The following is a 22,426-nucleotide window of genomic DNA, read 5'->3' on the forward strand; positions in this document are numbered from 1 at the left end:
ATAACTTTAATGTACATAAACAAAGTGCATATAAATGTAACAATTCAAAATGAATACAATCTGAACATAATAATAGAATATTACACCATAAAGAATAAAAAATTGTGCAAACTGCAGCATCCCACTTAAAACATTAAACTGGTCCCTCTTTTCTCTCTGTTCATTATTGCCATGTTATAACCAGAAGCACACAGCAATGCTGACCATATTTTGCTTTTATGAGAGATTTGCATTCAGAAATGCAAGCTGCCTCACTGTCGAGGGGCTGATGCGGTTTCTTCTCTCAGTAATTATTGGTCCTGTTTTCGAGAAGACCCTCTGAGAGAACAGATTTGGCCACTATGCAGAGTCTCCCTGTCATGACTTTAGTAAACCGTGGGTAGACGGAGGCCTTGTTCTTCCACCAGCTCAGAAGATCTGCAGATCTTCTTCCTGTTTCCCTGGTGCCTGAGCCAGCGGACTGCTGGGGCTGTCCCTCCCTGCAGCGGTGGTTATTCTCTGAAGTGCCTCATCAATCGCTCTGGCATCACTGAAGGCTAACTTCTTAAACCTGTGGTCAAGTGCAGCAGTTTTTGATAGCATGTGATCATATCCCATTCTGTGGAACTTTCTGTCTATTGATGAACATAGGGTGTCCATCAACTCTGTCACATGTCGAGTGGTTACATTTGCTTCTCTCTGGCGGCTGGCTGTGATTCGCTGCAGACCCTTACACAGGAGTATCATTTGAGGATGTCACATAGCTGAAAAGAGAGAACAGTAACTTATTAGTTCAGGTTTATGTTTGTCTACTGATACTACATTCTCATCTACATATATAATACTGGATTAAATGATGTAGTAATAACTGCTTACTGTACCTCTCTCCACTGATCTCCACAGTGACCTGCTCAAAGGGTTCCAGGACTCTGCACACCTCCTCCTCCACCTCCCAATCCTCTTGGGTCAGAGCATCAGCAGGTGCATTGACAATGGTCAGGGTAGAGATGATGGCATCCTTTGACTCAAGAAACCACTTAAACATATAACATGTTGAATTCCACCTTGTAGTGCAGTCTTGTTCAGGCCTCAGCTCAGGCATCCCCATCTGGCTTTGTGTAGACTTTAGTTTTTCAGCACCTACTGTGGTCCTGTGGAAGTACTCCACAGCTTCTTTCACTTTGTCCACAGTGGTCTTCACCTTCAGAGCATCTCTTACAATCAGGTGGATTGTGTGGGCAAGACATGGATGATGGGTAAATTGTAAAATGTCCATGGCTTTGGTTATGTTAGCTGCATTGTCGCTAACACAACATACCACTTTTCCATCTACTTGCCATTCTCTGGCCACTCTCAACAGTTCCTCTGCCAAGTTCTCTGGTGTGTCTGTCACTGAACTCAAAGCAGTCCAGAAGACAGCTCGACATCAAAATCTTCAATGAAGTGACATGTAACCGACAGGTACGAAGTGGTTACCCTTGATGTCCAGCAGTCAGTGGTAAGGCAAGCTGCAGTAGCTTTTTGGACTCTTTCCCGCACTGAAGCCTGTGTGCTCTCATACAGTTGTGGAATAAGTGATTTTGAAAGGGTTTTCCTGCTTGGAATTGTGTTCATTGGATTTAGACTCTTGCTATAATTTAAACAAAACTATGTCCTCCACGATCGAAAATGGCTGGAAATCGGTGGCAATCGTTTTAGTCAATGAATTAGTTAATTATATGAATGTAAATATTTTGATTATTCATATATTAATTGTTTTATGAATAGATTCGGCACTTCTGATATGCGAGCCGGCTCCCAACGTTCACCTACAAGAGCCGGCTCTTAGAGCCGACTCGTTCGCGAACGAGCCATCACTACCACACATCCAGTGCTAAGCACAAGTGAGATAGGGCTCTGCTTCGTTCATCACAGGCTCGCATACCCTGTCATCTCCAGCCAGTCATTCTGCCCTCCCTCGCTTCGGCGCACGCTGCATTCCTCTGGTAGCTTTTGGATAGCGCATAGCGATGTTTCTCTGCAGAACGGCCTGGCAAAGATGTGGGCATTTGGCAAGGAAGTCAGCCTACCAGTTATCTAGAGATGGTGAGTATGACAAAATCGGTTCAAATGATAGCGAAGTCTTACCACATTAAAGTTGTAACGTTACATGATACAAGATGGCAACTGTGTATCCCTGTTGGCTTTTCTTTCCTCTGTATGTATAAGCTAAGGGTAGCCTATGGGTAGAGGAATATTCGTACATTTCAGAATATAACATTTTGTTCTCATGTGGTTTGGCTTTACTGAAACCGTCTCATCCCAAATTTGAAAGATGGCACCTGTTTTACAGTACAAGGGACGTGAAGGTCAATTGGAATGTTGGCCAATTAATTATGTTCTAAATCTTTTCATTGTGTTAATTTTGATATTGGAGCGTTAAATTGTTACATTACACGGTTTAAAGAGAAACTTGTTTTCTCCATGTCCAATCCACTCCCTCAAATTATCCAAACCAAACAAGATGGGCCCCATGTAATTTTGTTACGAAACGAAGTGCAAGTGTTACTATGCATACTCCGTGGTAGACTGTGCCAACAAATCTTTAATCCTATCCAATCGTGAATTACTTAGTTTCCTTGTCGGTACCAGCTTGTCACTTTTGTCGAGGACGATGGCCTAGGTGTGCATATCATACATTTTAACTGTAGTTACGAACCACGAGCTTGGAAGGTAAAAACTGGTTACATAACCTTATTGTTATTAAACATCCTTAATATTTGACCTTAACTAAATCGGAGGTGGCATACATAAGGTTCCTACTTTGGCTCACGTGGTAGAGAACGTGTCACTGGCGTCTCAATGTATGGACTGCGGACAAAAGCACGCGTCACCATACAGCGCCCTCTGCGGGACCACGCACCAATGAACTTGCATTCTTCTGAACAGAAAACGGTAACTGATTGAATTTCGACGCCGCTTTAAACCTTAATATAAAAGACATTCAATAGGCATAGATTCAAGCAATCAGACAACCATATACTGTGCTGACAACAACAGGTAACTGCCAAAATCACGTAAACAAGCTAGAACTGGGCGTTTTTATACGTGACCTTAAGCATGATGGGATGTTAATTGCTTAATTAACTCAGGAACCACACCTTTTTTTCAACATACTTCGCATTAATCAAGTGTTTCTTTTTATTTTGGTAGTTATTTACAGGTAAGCTTCTGAGAGAAAAACATACTAAGTGATCAACCCCCCCCTAGTTTCCCTGTGTGCTTTACCTTGCACTATTTTCCTTCACCTTTCAGTGGAATCTACACACTGTTTGTTGGCACGATGGCATTCCTCATTCTTTGCTGTAGCCCCTGCAGAAACTGGTTTAGCTACTCTTAGAAATGGCCCAAGGGCTAAGCAAAGATGGCAACATGACATGCCTTGTGCTTTTGCTCCAGCATTCTCCCCACTGACACACACACACAAATATGAGCTTGTCCCATGTCCTGCTGCCAAACACCATTGGTGGCATTTTAGGAGATTACGCAACACTGGCCCCTGATTTGCGTTTGTACAGCATACAACTCTACATTCACAAAAGGGACTCCTGTTATCGCAGTGGGACCCTTCCTGCCCACTCCCCTCCCTTGACCAGTACTGAGCCACAGAGCGGGTGTCATAGCTTAATCCTATGACATTGATCCACGGCCACTTGTGTTATCACAATCCCACGCCACTATAACCCTGGGACTGCAGTGGGGGTTGAACAGATTAGCTGGTCTAGAGCCTTGTTACAGAGGTAGGGCCACAGTGATTGGATCATAGGGATGAGAACTTTGAGGGTTAAAATTCCCCTGCAGTGACACTCCCTGTTTTGTCATCGGGGTGTTCCTTTTTGAAAGGAGAACCTACTAGTGCTCTTCCAATGAAACTAGTTATGTCTAGACTAAAATCTAGACTGAACTTAATTTGAGCCTAAATAACTGGTCCCCCACGTATGCTCACTCAATGTGAAAGGCTTGCAGGCTCTCCTGTTAGTTTGGGGTGTGCTTGTTTGCTGTACAAGTGAAACCGGGGAGTGACTTGCTGTACATTGTGTCCTCAACTGTAGCTACTTGACACATTTTTATTTTCACCGCGGCAAAGCTGTGACACTGTTTTTGTGCAAGTCTGTCTGCACGATGGCTGTATATGCATGTCTGTCTTCGAAGGGTTGTGTGTGTCCGTCACAAAAACAATCGTCTAGAGGTGCGTGTTTGTGGTGTTCTAAGTGGTGTGTAAGATTGTCCGCGTCGTATGGCGTTTGTGTGCCTGTCTGCCATGAGGGCAGCGCACTGACCTACAGCAGCGTTAGGAGGAAACGCTGACTCTGGTCCAGGTCTTGGCGTAAAGTAAGCAAAGCGCCTGGCTACACTTTTTTTCTGCCGACGTAATGGCTCTCCGGGAAAGCACAGTCAAAGTGAAAGAACTATGTCAAATGACAAAGCACCCCCTTGTGCTGATTATCATAAAAAATATGCTGCAGGAGAAAGATGAAAATTGGTGGTGGGTCATTTGACCTGCTGTTGAATATTGCTATTGCACTGACCTTCTAGGCAAATTTACGTTAGCTCGAATTCGACTAAACTTTTATTTTACACTAGCCTATTTCACTTTATTCCTTTTGCCTAGTGTTAGTCTGGTTGGCGTTCTACCAGCCGAGCACTGTTTTTCAGTTGGAGTCAAATGAGCTCTGACAGGCATATTCCTGGACACCTAAACCCATTCCACCTAATCCAATAAAAATCCAGGGCTCATGCTTCAACAAATCCTCTGTCCTCATGCTTCCCTCTCACTGCATTAGGTCTGTCCTATTGTAATCTTTTTAAACCAATCTTGTGGGGTCAAGATCAAATGTTGAATATCCTGTGACATCTACCGTGTTTCCTGATTACCTCTGAAGGCCGGGTGACCTTTACCTAACTGGTGACCTTTATTGTTTTTTGTTGTAGTACTGCCACGGCGACAGATGTCGTCGCTCCCCGGTGGTACTGGTGATAACATCATCTATGCCCTGCTGTGTGGTGGGGCCTTCGCTGGAGCTGTCGCCTATGTGAGTCTACACTTGTCCATTTTTACTTTGATCTGTTTGAGTTTAGATGACGTAGCTCATAGGGGGAAAAACAATACCAGACTGGCCTTTTCCCATAAACCTTGAACTTTATAATGTGCTCTTTTATTCTGTTACATGTCTAAAGTTGCCCTCAGAAGACTTATGTGTTTCATTGGTAGAGGAAAATATGTAACTATTTTGAGCATTGATCTTTTATTTCTTCTAACAGACGTACAGCACTGTGACCACAGACCACGCCAGATTCACCGACCGTGTAGCGGATATCAACGCTCGTCCTAAGACCGAGTGGGTTCCCAAACCATGGCCCCCCAAGAGTAAGTCTCACCTCACCCATTGTCTTACCTCACAACTTACCCACCCCACCGTCTTACCTCACAACCTCACCCATAGTCTTACCTCACAACCTCAACTAACCCCTCGTGTCATTCACCTCCCAGGTTATTGGATTAGACCCTGTTTGGTATGGGTCCAATGACTGTGACCCCCCCCCCCCCCCAGTTCAGTGGCCTCAGCTCTCTCTATTCATGAGTCATGGTTGGCAGTGCAGCTCGACGGCCGTCCTGTCTGTGTGAGGCAGAAATCCAAGCTAGGGTTTGTGGGACAGCAGGCCTGGATAATCCTCTACTTACGACCAAGGAATGTCACTGAGTGACCACGCACCTAAAACTATAGCCTGGCTATCCCCCCCCCCCCCGGGAGAGCCTTTCTGCTGCAGTAGACAGCCTGCTGAGTTCATTAGAATTCACACACACACTGATAGTTGTCTCCGTCCTCCCCCTGTCGTTGTCATAGTTTATTAATAACTGTTGACACAGACGGGACAGCCCAGTCAACTCTGTGTGCTGCAATAACAAGCAGGCAGTACTTTTGGCCAGACCACCATTGACTCTTAGCCAAGCAGGCCAGCCAGCCCCCCCCCCCCCCCCCCCCACGTTCTCTGGTCATTGCTGTCCAGGCAGCTGTCAGAGCCCTGTATATCGTTCTCAAGTCATCCCACTATCACACCTCACTTTTGCTATAATCACTTCCTGAAAACACAAACACACTCTCGTCCAATACCATTCTATTTATATGACCAGCTATTATGTCATCCAACAGTGGCCAGGCAGTTAGGTATTGATACTGGGAGAGGTCCATAATTGACTACTTCTGCTGTATAAACAGTTGAGATAAGATGTATAATTACAGTACCTTTTGTTGTCCAGTGGTAATGGATGTTTACTTTGGCAGGCTACAGCATAACCATAAACTCCCTACACAGCTTTCACACAAGCGCACGGCTGTCACGCTCATACAAGTGTGTAAAGATAAAACCCACCATGTCTGTATCATATATCATAACTGGGTACAGATCAGACATGCCTACTAAGACAACCAACCTCATTCATATACATACACGATTTATACACGTATCAGCCGGGTCACTATAATCATACACTCCATATAATCCACATGTAAACCTGTGACAATGCGTTTCTGTCTGTTTCCAGGCAGGGATGAGGAAGAGGAGGGTGAGTTCCTATGTGTGGCTTTTATAGCTAATGCCCTTGATTTATTTTAACTCACAGCTTGTTAAATAACTCTTTCTGAATGACCAATGAAACATAGTTTTTAGACTGACTAAGCGTACCTTGGCATGGATTTGATTTTTTTTTTTCACTCTCTCTCACTGATTGCCTTGAAATGTATCTGTTTCTCTATAGTTACACTCACAAACCTAGGCTTTCCTCTTGACGTGTTCAGAAAACGCATTCTGAGAACCAATGTTGGCCAAAAGGAGTGGATTCAGAAATGGGTGGAGTCTTCACGTATTGCATTTCAGTGATTTAAAAAAAAAAATGCTGTGAAATGCCACGACAATCTACTTTATGGTTATTAGTGACGTCTCCACTCATCATAGGGTTCCTTAGTCCTCATTGGTTATTCACTGCGGAGCACCAGTCACATCGATTCTTACACCCACGCTAGAAGGTCTCCCTGTTCTGGTTAATAACTGCCTGAGCCATTTGCCTCATCTGATCAATCTTCAGTCAATTAATTGATCAGCAACGAGTTCTAAGTGCTTTTAACCTTTTTAGTCTTTAATGTGTTAATGCATAGTGTAAATAGGATAACTGTCTGAGATTAACTCATTTATTTGAATTGAAACCCAGATAAAATGTCGGGTCTAGAACAGGTTCTACTCTTATAGTTTTCTGGAGTTGCTCTTGGCTTTCTGTCATTAGCTAGGTTTCCATCCAGTTCGCAACAGTCTGCAAAAATATCATTTGGATTTTCCCACCAGAGAAGTTTCCATGGGTTAAATTCCCATGTACAGACAACAAGTTAATTGGGTTTCCATCGCATTTTCAGATTTTTTTTGTGTGATATATAGCGCATGTTCCCACTCTGGTATTTGCATGTGCGCTCTAGCCAACCGCTTACAGATACAGTGCTGGTGTAGCCTACATGAGATTATTATGGACAATAGAGCAATATTATTTTAATTTGTGAAACTGCAGCCTAGCATCAATATTGTCATGTCACCAGAATAAGACCCTCAATATATATTGGAAAGGAGCATCAAGGTCATCACCTTGCACTTTCACCACCCTGTGAAGTTCATAATATATTTAATCTATAGCCTAATAAACTGCATGCTTTCCCGAGTCGTAGTGGGAGGACCTCACATTTAAAACATTTTTACTTCACCTTTATTTGACCAGGTAGGCTAGTTGAGAACAAGTTCTCATTTACAGCTGCGACCTGGCCAAGATAAAGCAAAGCAGTGCGACACCAACAACAACAACACGAGAGTTACACATGGAATAAACAAACATACTGTAAATGATACAATAGAAAAAGTTTTGCATTGTAGAGGAATTGTTAGTGTGTGCAAATGAGGTAGGATAAGGGGGTTAAGGCAATAATAGGCCATAGTGGCGAAATAATTACAGTATAGCAATTAAACACTGGAGTGATAGATATGCAGAAGATTAATGTGCAAGTAGAGATACTATGGTGCAAAGGAGCAAAATAAATAAATGGCAGTGTGGGGATGAGGTAGTTGGATGAGCTATTTACAGATGGGCTATGTACAGGTGCAGTGATCAGTGAGCTGCTCTGACAGCTTGTGCTTAAAGTTAGTGAGGGAGATATGAGTCTCCAGCTTCAGTGATTTGTATGTAGCAGCGACGAATATGTAGTGAGGGCCAGCCAACGAGAGCATACAGGTCGTAGTGGTGGGTAGTATATGGGTCTTTGGTGACAAAATGGATGGCACTGTGATAGACTGCATCCAATTTGCTGAGTAGTGTTGGAGGCTATTTTGTAAATGACATCGCCCAAGTCGAGGATCGGAAGGGTGGTCAGTTTTACGAGGATGTTTGGCAGCATGAGTGAAGGATGCTTTGTTGGGAAATAGGAAATCGATTCCAAATTTAATTTTGGATTGGAGATGTTTAATGTGAGTCTGGAAGGAGATTTTAGTCTAACCAGACACCTAGGTGTTTGTAGTTGTCCACATATTCTAAGTCAGAACCGTCCAGAGTAGTGATGCTGGACAGGCGGCCAGGTGCGGGCAGCGATCAGTTGAAGAGCATGCATTTAGTTTTACTTGTATTTAAGAGCAGTTGGAGGCCATGGAAGGAGAGTTGTATGGCATTGAAGCTCGTCTGGAGGTTAGTTAACACACTGTCCAAGGAAGGGGCCAGATGTATACAGAATGGTGTCGTCTGCATAGAGGTGGTTCAGAGAATCACCAGCAGCAAGAGCGACATCATCGATGTATACAGTGAAGAGAGTTGGCTCGAGAATTTAACCCTGTGGCACCCCCATAGAGACTGATCTAGAAGAAAAAGAAACGCACACCTATAAAGACAAGGTGCTGGCTAGCGGAGTAGAAACTTGAAAATAAAAGAGAGCCATATATATACCCTGATGAAGACAGCTTGGCTGTCGAAATGTTGGTATTACATTTTTGCATCTGAGCTCCTAGAGTGTGCGGCTCTCTTTTATTTTCAAACCCCCATAGAGACTGCCAGAGGTTCGGACAACAGGCCCTCCGATTTGACACACTTGCCAGCCGTAGAGAAATGCTTATTGAAATTCTCAATTTTCGTGGATTTATCGGCGGTGACAGTGATTCCTAGCCTCAGTGCAGTTGGCAACTGGGAGAAGGTGCTCCTATTCTCCATGGACTTTAGTGTCCCAGAACCCGGGCCAGGTTGATAAGAAAGACCTGCTCGCTGTGTTTTAGGGAGCGTTTGACAATGATGAGGGGAGGTCGTTTGACCGCAGACCCATTACGGACGCAGGCAATGAGACAGTGATCGCTGAGATCCTGATTGAAGACAGCAGAGGTGTATTTGGAGTAGAGGTCGACCGATTAATCGGAATGGCTGATTTAATTAGGGCCGATTTCAAGTTTTCATTACAATCGGAAATCTGTATTTTTTACGCCGATTCTGCCGATAATTATTATGATTTTTTTTACACACCTTTTATTTAATCTTTTTAACTAGGCAAGTCAGTTAAGAACACATTCTTATTTTCAATGACAGCCTAGGAACGGTGGGTCAACTGCCTTGTTCAGAGACAGAATTACAGATTTTTACCTTGTCAGCTCAGGGATCAAATCTTGCAACCTTACGGTTAACTAGTCCAACGCTCTAACCACCTGCCTCACAATCTAAGCAATCTAGATAGCCTGCCTGTTACGCAAATGCCGTAAGAAGCCAAGGTAAGTTGCTAGCTAGCATTAAACTTATCTTATAAAAAACAATCAATCAATCATAATCACTAGTTATCAACACAAGGTTGATGATATTACTAGTTTATCTAGCGTGTCCTGCGTTGCATATAATCGATGCCGTGCGCTTTCGCAAAAAAGGACTGTCGTTGCTCCAACGTGTACCTAACCATAACATCAATGCCTTTCTTAAAATCAATACACAGAAGTATATATTGCTTAGATTGTAGGATGGCCGGGGTGTCAAGCATGTCTACGTTTAGGTCACCTAACAGCACGAGCACTGAAAATAGATTGGGGGCAATCAATTCACATATGGTGTCCAGAGCACAGCTGGGGGCAGAAGGTGGTCTATAGCAAGCAGCAACGGTGAGAGACTGGAAAATACATTTTTAAAAGTAGAAGCTCAAATTGTTTGGGCACAGACCTGGATAGCCTGCAGAGTTCTGTCTTACTATCTCTGCAGTAGATTGCAACTCCACCCCCTTGGCAGTTCTATCTTGTCAGAAAATGTTATAGTTAGGGATGGAAATTTTAGGGTTTTTGATGGTCTTCCTAAGCTAGGATTCAGACACGGCTAGGGCATCCGGGTTGGCAGGGTGTGCTAAAGCAGTGAATATAACAAACTTCGGGAGGGGGCTTCCAATGTTCACATGCATGAAACCAAGGCTTTTACAGTTACAGAAGTCAACAAATGAGAGCGCCTGGGGAAGGGGAGTCGAGCTAGGCACTGCAGGGCCTGGATTAACCTCTACAACACTAGAGGAACAGAGGAAGAGTAGGATAAGGGTACGGCTAAAGGCTATAAGAACTGGTCGTCTAGTATGTAAAAGGAGCAGGTTTCGGGGCACTGTAGAATGCATGTCATCGCGTGACTCCCAAGTTTACTTCCAATATGATGGTTATTATATCAATATTTGCGCATAAAAAGCATTTTCATCACCATTTCTCTAATTAATTGTACAGACACACAAAGATCCCACCTTGTCTACGGTGTTTTGTCGACATTTGGGAAGTTTAGACTTGCTGTTTCATTCAGGCCTGTCAAACTAATTCTGACATGTACTTAACGTGCATAAAAGGGTTGACTGGAAACCTGGTTAATGCCAGAAAGATTGTTAGTGGACCATAAGCATCTGGTTGGTGTAAAACCTACTGTTGATGGTAATATTTGGAAGGACCTGTTTGGGAATGAGTTTGCCTGCACAAAATATTTTGGTTTCTCAAGATGTTAAACTTGAGACTAATGCTGTTGATGACTTTGATATATAGATTTTATTGGTGGTCCTTTGGATTCTGAAAGGAAACTAGTTTTTTTCCTATCTGATCCCACCCCACCCAGCTTCTCCCATCTGACCCTAACCTATCCTTTTGTCTGAAATACCTGTTAATCAGAACAGGGGGTCCCCCTCCTTGACACTACTCCTTTCCTATTGGACGATCCATCCCAAAACATGTCCCCCTTCTCTTTCACTTTTAATCCTCTGTCTCCCCTTACCTCTTTAAAACCTGTACCTCTTTATTAGAGGCTCTTTATTCGCTACCAAACAGAGACAACAGGTGATGTCATCTTAGTGCGCCCTTAAGGGGGTTATGCACCTAGAATGCGAACGCACTGTTAGCATTATCAGTGCATTGCACAAGGAAGAGAATCACGTAGGGAATTGATTATCATATTCTTGGATGTTGAACTTGAATTGTCAATAATGGTGACATTTTTCTGATTTTAAAGTTATTTTGATTAAAGGTTCTCTTCCTCCCTTTCCGCTAACGCTCCTATTTTTACTCTTTTCAGTGTAAAAGTAAATTGCCTACACGTCAGGGGACTTTATAGCCTACTGGACTGTTTGGATGAATCTGAAAAGGGGGAAATCTCTTCTACTTTCCTGCTACGTCCCATACATTCAACTATTGTCTGTTTCTGAAAGTTTCTCTGCTGGATTTCCCCATTTTTGATTTGATGAACTCTTGTATGTGGCCTCTTCCAGGATGGATTCATGTTAATGGGTACATTTTAAAATTAAATGTGCACAAACCACCTTGGTTGTCTCTGTGTTATTGTTGGAATTTCCAGGTACTGGTAGCTTTGATTGGATGGTAAGATTTGCCATCTTTATCCTCTCACCCTCTACCCTCTGACCTGACCCTGTCTACCTTCACTATGTCACTTTAATTTTGCCTGCCTCCCTCTGTCGTTTTTATTCTTCTTTCCCTCCCTTTCTGTCTTTGGGTTTGCATGTGGTTCTGTCGTGAATTCTCCTCTGCAGTGATTTGCTTTGCTGGGGTTTTCCCCTTCTAGGTGGAGTGTGGTATGAGCCGGAGGTGTGGTAAGAGGAGTGGCATGGGCATGTGTGACGTGGTGTATGATTGAGTGTGTAGTTGTGCACACGGCAGCTCAGGATACAGAACTAGATCAGAGCTGTACATGATCAGATATGACTTAGAGAAATGACTTTATGTGAATATTCTGTTATTGTAGGTGTTATGTAGGGTAATTCACATGCTCTGTAAATCCACTTATTTCTTTGAGTATTGTGTTGTAGAGCATGGCTTACTCGGGCAGTGTGGTGTTGGTGCCCTTCAAAGATCGATGCCATCTTTACTGATTTATACATTTTCCCTCCCTCCTGTTTTAGGTGAGGAAGCAGTAGCTGATGGAGAGGAGGAAGCAGAGGAGGCGGCGCCTGGAGAGGAGCCTGCAGCTGAAGAGACTGTAGAGGCGGAAAACGTAGCAGAACTTGCTGAAGAGACCGAAGCAGTCTCTGAAGAACCTGCTGTGGAGGCAGCAGTAGAGGAAGTGGCTGTAGTAGAAGCAGAGACTGTGGTGGAGGAGGTCGCAGAGGCTGTCGCCGAGGCTGCTGAAGTCATCGCCGAGGTTGCTGAAGAGGTCGTTGAGGTGGCCAAGGAAGTAGAGGCGGCAGCAGAGGAAGTGGTCATAGTGGCCGAGGCCGTGGAGGATGCTGCAGAGGCCATTGCCGTGCCCGCCTTCCCCGAGGAAGCAGTTGCTGTGGTAGAGCCAGAGAGCAATGGTATGGCCGCACAGGAGGAGGTAGCCCCCGAGGCTGCTGTTACTGCGGTGTAACGGGCGCGTACACTGTCCTTCACCACCAGCCCAACACACATACACACTGATAGACAAGCAACTAGAGGAAGGTTAGGTGTGCACTATTTACCCACACCATATAATACAGTACCACCTAAAACTGATCCCACCTTTTCCAAAAACCACTTTAGAGCTTGACTCCTGAGATGTAAAGGTTCTTCTCTGGAAAGAACACATTTTATTTATTAGAGTTTATATAGATGGCAGAGGTGTAATTAATGATATGACTGATTAAGTTAAAGTGAGAAGACTGAGTAGAATATTGTTATTTCCCCCCCCCCCCCCCCCCCCCCCTTCACACTAGAAGCTTCCAGACTTTGTGGGGTTTGATTACTTTATGAAGTTCAGTCTCTCCTGGCTATGTACAGTATAGTTGTTGTGATTCCTGGAGATGGTAAAAGCACTAAAAAGCTTTCATTGCTGAGGCTGTGTTTTCCTGAATTCCCAATCCAAACAGAACAGCAGATCGCCACAGTGAGACCCTTTAGAAAGTGGCAGTGATGTCATCAATGCTATCTCTTGCACAGTTAAGGATGTAACAGTTTCAACCTTGTGTCATTACAGTAAGGATAAAAACACACAGCTGCAAATCACTTCTCCCTCCAAATGACCTTTTCTCCCTTCCTCTCAAACATGGCCCACTCATCTTTCACCATTCTGTTTATGATCTCCACTGACCTAGCGTATCAACAATCTTTAACCTCTCACCTGCATTGCCTCAGAGGCCCGCCGTCGCATGCAACCAAAAACAGGAAAACACCTCAAATGAGACATTTGATTATTTTGTTTGTAATGTGTACGCCCAGTCCACGGCTAACCAATCACTACTACTCAGGGATTATTTGGAAGATATTACATTTACTGTACTTTTTTAAGCCTCTTTTAATATGCTTCTCTGCCAGATATCACTGAGTTGGTACACGCCGACGTAATGATGAAAGCTTTGTTTAACCTAACCCGCTGCACATCTCGTGCAGCCGTGTGATAGCTTCTGCTAGTACAGACAACCCTACCTGTGCACGCTCTGTGACTGTAACACAACAAACTGTTGCCGTGTGTTTTATTCTCCACTGTAAAACTGGAACTTTGAGGGAATGACCTCGTAAGGTTAACTTGATGAACTCAACCATGTGGTCATTCAGATTTTGCTCTTTTTTAAAAAACTGGTTCACGCAGTGAGTAGTTGTGTAATGGGATTTCATCGAGCCAAACAATAAAAGTATTTAGAGACTGGAAAGATCCCCTCCCGTGTTTCATTTGTCTGGATTTGGTTTGCTTGCGCTAACGGCTTTCGGCTGCAGAAAACCAGTGTCTTTCCAAAATAATGGTTTCCATCACAAGGAAAAATGACGAGACAATCTGCCTTCAGAATGTTATAAATGTGATAATTGCGTAAATATCAAAACACCTTTAACCAAACGTTATAATATATTTTGATATCATATACTATAGTTTTACCATTAAGGACCTGGGGATAAATCCACCACACCGACACGAGTTAATTCATCTCTGCACTGTTGCCCCACGAGTCGACAAATTATTTACTTTAGAGCAGTACACAAATCAGAATCTCCCTAGTTGTGAAAATATGTCAAGACCAATGTGTTTCAAATCAAACCATTATCCTGTTTGGTGTGTGTGTGTGTGCGCCTTTGTGATATTTGGCAGGAAGGCATTTTATTTGAGGTGGCCTCTTTTTATAAAGGGTGGTTGGCAACATGCAAAATGATGGTCTTTACATGTATATTCTGATACACTTATTTTAATGTCTGTATTCACATTTAGAAATGACTCAATCATACTTCTATTCTTACAAGGCATTTTGTGCTGCGTACATGCACTATGTGGAATTTTTATGCTCAGTTAAATGCTATTCCAGACACTAACTTCATCACTTTCTGTACCCTCATCTGCTCAATGCCTTTCTTTGCTATGCCTCCTATCTGCACCCATGCCACTGCTGGTTGGAGGTGCTATAGCAGGACTGGCTCAATGGAATGGAGTCAAACGTGGTTTCCATATGTTTGAAACCATTCCATTCATGCCATTCGGACCTTAAAATGAGCCTGTCCTATAGCTTCTCCCACCAGCCTCCACTGTGTAGGGGTTGAAATTCTGCACCTGTAGGCTCCATCCTAACCCACTCAATACCACCCATTCTCCTGCGGTCACTCAGTGCTCTGGTGGGTACATTCTTTCCATTGTCTGCTAGCCTGCATTGGTCAAATGCATTTCTGCTTTGCATTATTCACCAAAAATGTGCCCCCCCAAAATGTACATGTCTTAGTTGAAATGTGGGAATTTTGGAAAACGAGATGAATGCAATAGAGGTCAATGCCACAATGCATGGTGAAGGTCTATATTCACCTCCAACTGGACAATATTGATGCAAATGCAAGAAATAGTCTCAACCCATTCGGATTGCCTTTTTCTCCCTGTAGAAGCTCTAGCTAACGCCTGTCTTGTCTTTCGTTTTTGCAAAAATGTTTGACTTTATTTGTACAACTCAAGCTACCCTTTTCGGATGAGTCTCACTGAGTCTTTCAACTAGCATGGCTTCCCTGTAAGTCATTGACTTCTGTCTGGCTAATGGCTAAGTGGTGTTTGTCTGCACATGAAGTCAAGTGATGGTAACGTTTCTGGTTAAACTGCACTTTTCAAACAAGAATGTGTCACCATCTCTTGGGATTTGTACACAAAATACTACAACTTCCATGTTGGCATGGCTAACTGCTTCTGTTTTTCTCGGTCGCCTTTTTACACATTACATTGGGTGAGTGTGGTACAGTGACTTATTCCACATTTTGTTATGTTACAGCCTTATTCTGAAATTGATTAAAAAAATAATAATCTAGACACTACTCCATGATTAAAAACAGGTTTAGAAATGTTTGCAAATGTATTAAAAAATAAACTGAAATATCACATTTACATACAGTACCAGTCAAAAGTTTGGACGCACTTACTCATTCCAGGGTTTTTCTTTATTTTTCCTATTTCCTACATTGTAGAATAATAGTGAAGACATCAACTATGAAATAACACATGAAATCATGTAGTAACCCAAAAAGTGTGAAACAATCAAAATAGATTTGAGATTCTTCAAAGTAGCCACCCTTTGCCTTGAAGACAGCTTTGCACACTTTTGGCATTCTCTCAACCAGCTTCATGAGGTAGTAACCTGGAATGCATTTCAATTAACAGGTGTGCCTAGTTAAAAGTCCATTTGTGGAATTTCTTAAATGGTCAAATAACAAAAGAGAGAGGACAGTCCATCATTACTTTAAGACATGAAGTTCAGTCAATCCGGAACCTTTCAAGACTTCAAGAGCAGTCACAAAACCCGCCAAGTGCTATGATGAATCTGGCTCTCACGAGGACCGCCATAGGAAAAGGAAATCCAGAGTTACCTCTGCTGCAGAGGATAAGTTCATTAGAGTTGACTGCACCTCATATTGCAGCACAAATAAATGCTTCACACAGTTCAAGTAACAGACACATCTCAATAACATATGTTCAGAGGAGACTGTGTGAATCAAGCCTTCATGGTCAAATTGCTGCAAAGAAACCACTACGAAGAAGTGACTTGCTTGGTCCAAGAAACACAAACAATGGGCATTAGACCAGTGGAAATCTGTTCTTTGGTCTGATGAGTCCAAATTTTAGATTTTTGGTTCCAACCGCTGTGTCTTTGTGAGACGCAGAGTAGGTGAACGGAGGATCTTATGTGTAGTTCCCACCGTAAAGCGTGGAGGAGGCGGTGACAATAGTAACCAGCATGGCTACCACAGCATTCTGCAGCGATAAGCCATCCCATCTGGTTTGCACTTATCATTTGTTTTACAACAGGACAATGACCCAAAATATACCTCCAGGCTATGTAAGGGCTATTTTACCATGGAGAGTGATGGAGTGCTGCACTAGATGACCTGGCCTCCACAATCATCTGACTTCAACCCAATTGGAATGGTTTGTGATGAGTTGGATCACAGAGTGAAGGAAAAGCAGCCAACAAGTGCTCAGCATATGTGGGAACTCCTTCCAGACTGTTGCATTCCTCATGAAGCTGGTTGAGAGAATGCCAAGAGTGTGCAAAGCTGGCAAGAGTGTGCAAGGCAAAGGTTGGCTACTTTGAAAAATCTGAAATATAAAATATATTTTGATTGAACTTTGGTTACTACATGATGCCATATGTTATTTCATAGTTTTGATGTCTTCACTATTATTCTACAATGTAGAAAATAGTAAAAATAAAGAAAACCCCTGAAATGATTAGGTGTGTCCAAACTTTTGACTGGTACTGTAAGTAGTTAGACCCTTGACTCAGTACTTTGTTGAAGCGCCTTTGGCAGCGATTATAGCCTCGTCTTGTTGGGTATGACGCTACAACTGCCGGTTATGGGGCCAACCCTCAGGACTTTGGGCCTCTTGTCTGACTTTCTCGCTCCCTCCAGCCCCACGACAATGTACTCTGTATTACAGAGAATAAGACAACTGTATTTGGGGAGTTTCTCCCATTCTTCTCTGAAGATCCTCTAAAGCTCTGTCAGGTTAGATGGGTTGTGTCGCTACAAGCTATTTTCAGGTCTTTCCAGAGATGTTCAAGTCCCGACTCTGGCTGGGCCACTCAAGGACAATCAGAGACTTGTCCTGAAGCCACTCCAGCGTTGTCTTGGCTTTTTGCTTAAGGTCGTTGTCCTGTTGGAAGGTTTTCCTTCACCCCAGTCTGAGCGCTTTGAGGCAGGTTTTCATCAAGGATCTCTCTGTACTTTACACTGTTCCTCTTTCCCTCGATCCTGACTAGTCTCCCAGTCCCTGCCACTGAAAAACATCCCCACAACATGATGCTGCCACCATGCTTCACTGTAGGAATGGTATTGGCCAGGTGATGAGCGGTGCCTGGTTTCCTCTAGATGTGACGCTTGACATTCAGGCCAAAGAGTTCAATCTTGGTTTCTTTTGACCAGAGAATCTTGTTTCTCATGGTCTGAGAGTCTTTTAGGTGTTTGTGGCAGATTCCTTGTGCCTTTTCTTGATTAGTGGCGTCCGTCTGGCCACTCTACCATAAAGGCCTGATTGGTGAAGTGCTGCAGAGATGGTTGTCCTTCTGGAAGGTTCTCCCATCACCACAGAGGAACTCTGGAGTTCTGTCAGAGTGACCATCAGGTTCTTGGTCCCCTCCCTGACTAAGGCCCTTCTCCGCCGATTGCTCAGTTTGGCCAGGCGGCCAGCTCTAGGGAGAGCCTTGATGGTTCCAAACTTCTTCCATTTAAGAATGATGAAGGCCTCTGTGTTCTTGGGGACCTTTTAATGCTGCAGAAATGTTTTGGTACCCTACCCCAGATCTCTGCCTCGACAGAATCCTGTCTCGGAGCTCTACAGACAATTCCTTTGACCTCATGGCTTGGTTTTTGCTCTGACATGTACTGTCAACTGTGGGACCTTTTTATATAGACAGGTGTGTACCTTTCCAAATCATGTCCAATCAATTTAATTTACCACAGGTGGACTCCCAAGTTGTAGAAACACCTCAAGGATGATCAATGAAAACAGGATGCACCTGAGCTCAATTTCGAGTCTCATAGCAAAGGGTCTGAATAGTTATGTATTTGTTTTGTATTTTTAATATATTTGCTCATTTAAAAAAAAAAACTTTCTTTGCTTTGTCATTGTGTGTGTTGATGGAGGATTTTTATTAGTTTAATCCATTTTGGAATTAGGCTGTAATGTAACAATGTGGAAAAAGTTGAGCGGTCTGAATAATTTCCGAATGCACTGTATGTTGATTGAGTTGGAGATATTGAGTCTTTTTGTAACATGAGTGTGAGTGATGTATCGGCGCTTGGTTTTATTTTTCAGTGGCACCAGTCGCTATGGCTGCAGCCTCTGCTTTGGCGGTGACAACAGTCGCTGAAGTAGTTTTAGAAGTCAAGGAGGCTGCCCCTGTAGAGGCCCCAGCTGCAGAAGAAGCCGCTCCAGTCGAGGCCGCACCCATAGAAGAGGCTCCAACTGCAGTCGAAGAAGCTCCAATTGAGGCTGCCGCAGCAGAGATTGTGGAGGCAGACGCTGCTCCTGTGGAGGCAGACACTGCTCCTGTGGAGGCAGACGCGGCCCCTGTGGAGGCAGACGCGGCCCCTGTGGAGGCAGACCCCTGTGGAGGCAGACGCGGCCCCTGTGGAGGCAGACGCGGCCCCTGTGGAGGCAGACGCGGCCCCTGTGGAGGCAGACGCGGCCCCTGTGGAGGCAGACGCGGCCCCTGTGGAGGCAGACGCTGCCCCTGTGGTGGAAGAGACGCCAGCTGCTAAGGAGTACATTGTCGTGGTGCTGGACGGAGCGAGCAAGTCAGACAAGAAGCCCAAAGTCCTGGGGATTGGCCCCATGACCGGCAGGATTATCCCAGACGAAGACGAGGCCCCTGCTGCTGAGGTAACAGGTAATTTGACAAATTAACAGGATGCAACTGATCAGGTAACCTAGCCTAGCAGCAGGTAGCCTAGTGGTTAGAGCGTTGGACTAGGAACTGAAAGGTTGGAAGATCGAATCCCCGAGCTGACAAGGTAAAAATCTGTCATTCTGCCCCTGAACAGGCAGTTAACCCACTGTTCCTACGCCATCATCGAAAATAAGAATTTGTTCTTAACTGACTTGCCTAGTTAAATAAAGGTGCAAAAAGAAAACGTCTGATCAGTTGGATGAGTAGATTATTAAAAAAATAAGACTGACACTTTATAAATGCACACACAGGCATTCAGGATTTTGTTGAAAAGGATCTATTTGAGCTAAATGCAACCGATGATGCGACCAGTCATACTGGTACACATAGTTGTACAGATGTAGGATCTTAACTTGACCCGTTTCTCACAGCAGGAAAATAATCCCGCAGCAAACGGAATGGTGGATTATAATTCATGGACGTTTTTGGTAGGGGTTGGTACATTTTTAGTTGGGGCAAATTAAGTCTGAAATGTTTAAAAAGAAATTACAAACTTCAGAAGCCTTTTTTAAGCCTTTTAATAGACTACACGTTTGCATTTTTGTCCTGCAACAAACCGGGTGATCCTGTATCAAATTTAAGATTGACAGGCTACTGCCATTTCAGTGTTAGTCAGAGTATTGTGATCTAATGTGATCTCACCACGTTGGTCTTCAGGGCAAGCGACGGCTGCTTAGGATACAGATGCAGTTGAACCAACTGACAGGTATTGAACTTCTGTAGTCACTTCTCTAAGTAGGCATCTATTCACCAGGGGAAAACACTACACAGGTTTAGGTTAGATTACAATACACAAGAAACATGTTCCTTTTTGGACATAGTCTAACCTAAAACGATAGTGTTTTCCCTTGGTGATTAGATGCATACTAGTTTATTACTTTTTCTGTCTGGTCTGTCATGCACCAGTCTTGATACCATGTGTTTTTATTGAACTTTTCTTCTCATTCTATTCTTCACAGTAAGCACTTGGAGCCCCTGGATGATATATCTACTCTGAGGAAGACAAGGGATGTGCCTTCCCCCACACTTGAACCCTTCCACACATTTTGACCCCTAACCCTTGACAGTCTACCCTTGATTTTTATCTGTAGTATAAAACTTTTCTCCCTGTCTTGCATCGGGGAATTGTCTGTGTATATGTTCAGATAATGCCTGCTTTATGGAAACAAACATCTGATATATTATTCTAATGTACTCCACCTGTTCCAAGAAGAGGTACATATTCCTCTTGTATCACATTGGAGATGTTTAGAAATGGTCCATCTATGTAGGCTTCACAACTGAACCTGTGTCACTGCAGATAGTCAGTCATATTTTACAATGCATTACTCTTCTCACCTTTTTAGATGCGCACAGTCACAAAACAACTGTGAGTTTACTACTGGTTCATCTGCACAACCTTTGAACGGAGACTGTCTTTCTCTCAATGGGAGTTATATTTTCTTAGTATACAGTATGGTTGCAGCTGTGAAGGCTAAGGATACTCTCACAGCATAGTATGTCATAGTTTACTTCACCCAAGAAACCTCACACTAGACTCACTCCAATGGTGTTTTCTGATTCTCACCATCCAAGGCAATACTACACATCCGCTGCTCAGCCACCAATTGCCTCATGGCCGGGTAGGAATGTGACCAGCATTCTTCAACTATCCTCATGTTCTAACTCTTTGGGCTGATTCCAATGTGAACATCACAAGTATTTAACTCAAAGGGAATGCGATCAGACTGCTTTTGGAAATCAAATCAAATCAAAAAATCACTCTTTCTGAGTCACTGACTTGTTTTTGGGAGACCAGATCAATTAGGCTACCTTACCAGCTCAGTATTCCTCCAGCTTGTGATCTACAGACCTTTTATTAATGCAGTGTTACAGTTGAACAAACCTTCGCAGTTGCATGCCAGACATGTGATTCATATTGGGAAAAGAGCATGACAACGAATCAGTCAGGTTTTTACAGTCGGTGATGTCTCTTCAAGCTAGACTCCATTGCGTAGTCCATGATGTCGCTCTTCAAGATTTCATAAGGCAGACATTTTCATCTCTCTTTTAACTTTCTCCCTCCCCCTCTGTTGTAGAGCCTTTCTCTGCTCAGCACCATGGCTATAGAGTACACAGCTGTTAGATAGTCCATTTATTTAAGTGACCCACTATAGCTTATTGTGGTGAAAAGCTGAATCTGAAATAGGAAAAGCCATGAGTTGAGTGTATAGCATGTTTTCCTAGGCTGGTATAAACAGTTGAGTGTTGTGCTTGTTGTCATATGAAAACAGTTTTTACTCTGCAGTCAGGCTTGTGTGGTGACATACGTTAACTCAGCGCTTGATATGGCTCAGTGAGTGTTTTTAAAGTTTTTTTCAGCTTTTCAAATGAATGATTTACTAGTTAGTTTAGATTCCCAAATACATGTTCGTAACTTTGTCAGAACCAGTTAAAATAATCTGCAGGCCCTACAAGGCTTTCACTGTAGACATACTCTACATATTTGTTGTAGGACTAGTTATCTTCTCACTTTCCTCACATATTATATTTTATTTTTGAAATGTTAGGCATATTTGAAATGGTACCGAGACCGTTGATAAGAAGTGAATGTAGAATCATTCCTAATTAAGTAGTGGGATAATTCAATGTGTCTGTCCTAATGTTTGCAGGCAGGTTTTGAATGGGCTATATAGTGGCTTGTCCTGTGAGTGGAGGGCTTCACGCTGTGCATCTGGCCTAGCATGGGCTACAAACTGTGACTATTTGAAACATTGCTGTTTTTCTGAAATAAAGGAATATTTCAGTTTTGTCTACAGCTTTATTTTGTGTGTGTGTGTCAACTTTGAAACCTCTCTGCTATTGAAAATACACCATGACAAATTATGTCCTATATGTGAGCATTCACTATCGTTGTCGTAGTAAACCCCAAAACCGCATTGCTACCATATATATAGTTAAAATGGTGAAATACTCAGGCAGTTATGCAGCAATCACAAAGGATGTATTCATGCAGCAATTTATATTTACAGAAGTGTGTCTGAAATCAT

The 22,426-nt window shown here is 43.2% G+C and overlaps 1 protein-coding gene across 6 annotated transcripts; it reads left to right on the forward strand.

Annotated features, from left to right (window-relative positions):
- The first annotated feature begins 1,807 nt into the window (after positions 1-1,807).
- Positions 1,808-22,194, forward strand: si:ch211-235e9.8 (protein MGARP). Of its 6 annotated transcripts, none has more exons than XM_021561199.2 (8): positions 1,808-2,064; positions 4,951-5,051; positions 5,281-5,386; positions 6,563-6,583; positions 12,438-12,830; positions 18,764-19,337; positions 20,055-20,103; positions 20,357-21,145. In XM_021561199.2, exons 1-6 carry the CDS (start codon positions 1,989-1,991, stop codon positions 19,207-19,209), a joined length of 1,143 nt encoding a protein of 380 aa, XP_021416874.2. In that variant the 5' UTR covers positions 1,808-1,988; the 3' UTR covers positions 19,210-19,337; positions 20,055-20,103; positions 20,357-21,145. The 6 variants fall into 6 exon arrangements, with proteins under 6 accessions (XP_021416874.2, XP_036798842.1, XP_021416875.2 ...); XM_036942947.1 differs by having other exon boundaries at positions 18,764-19,330; XM_036942948.1 differs by lacking the exon at positions 1,808-2,064 and adding an exon at positions 2,801-2,913 and having other exon boundaries at positions 20,357-22,194.
- Positions 22,195-22,426: the final 232 nt, after the last annotated feature.

This window comes from Oncorhynchus mykiss, chromosome 14 (genome assembly GCF_013265735.2).
Source record: "Oncorhynchus mykiss isolate Arlee chromosome 14, USDA_OmykA_1.1, whole genome shotgun sequence".
NCBI classification, from domain to species: domain Eukaryota; kingdom Metazoa; phylum Chordata; class Actinopteri; order Salmoniformes; family Salmonidae; genus Oncorhynchus; species Oncorhynchus mykiss.

Excerpts from the sequence above, each read along its gene's own strand:
- si:ch211-235e9.8 (XM_021561199.2), top strand. The coding sequence starts at position 1,989 with ATGTTTCTCTGCAGAACGGCCTGGCAAAGATGTGGGCATTTGGCAAGG. Across the intron at positions 5,052-5,280 it reads TCGCTGGAGCTGTCGCCTAT|ACGTACAGCACTGTGACCAC; the intron begins GTGAGTCTACAC and ends TTCTTCTAACAG. Across the intron at positions 6,584-12,437 it reads CAGGGATGAGGAAGAGGAGG|GTGAGGAAGCAGTAGCTGAT; the intron begins GTGAGTTCCTAT and ends CTCCTGTTTTAG.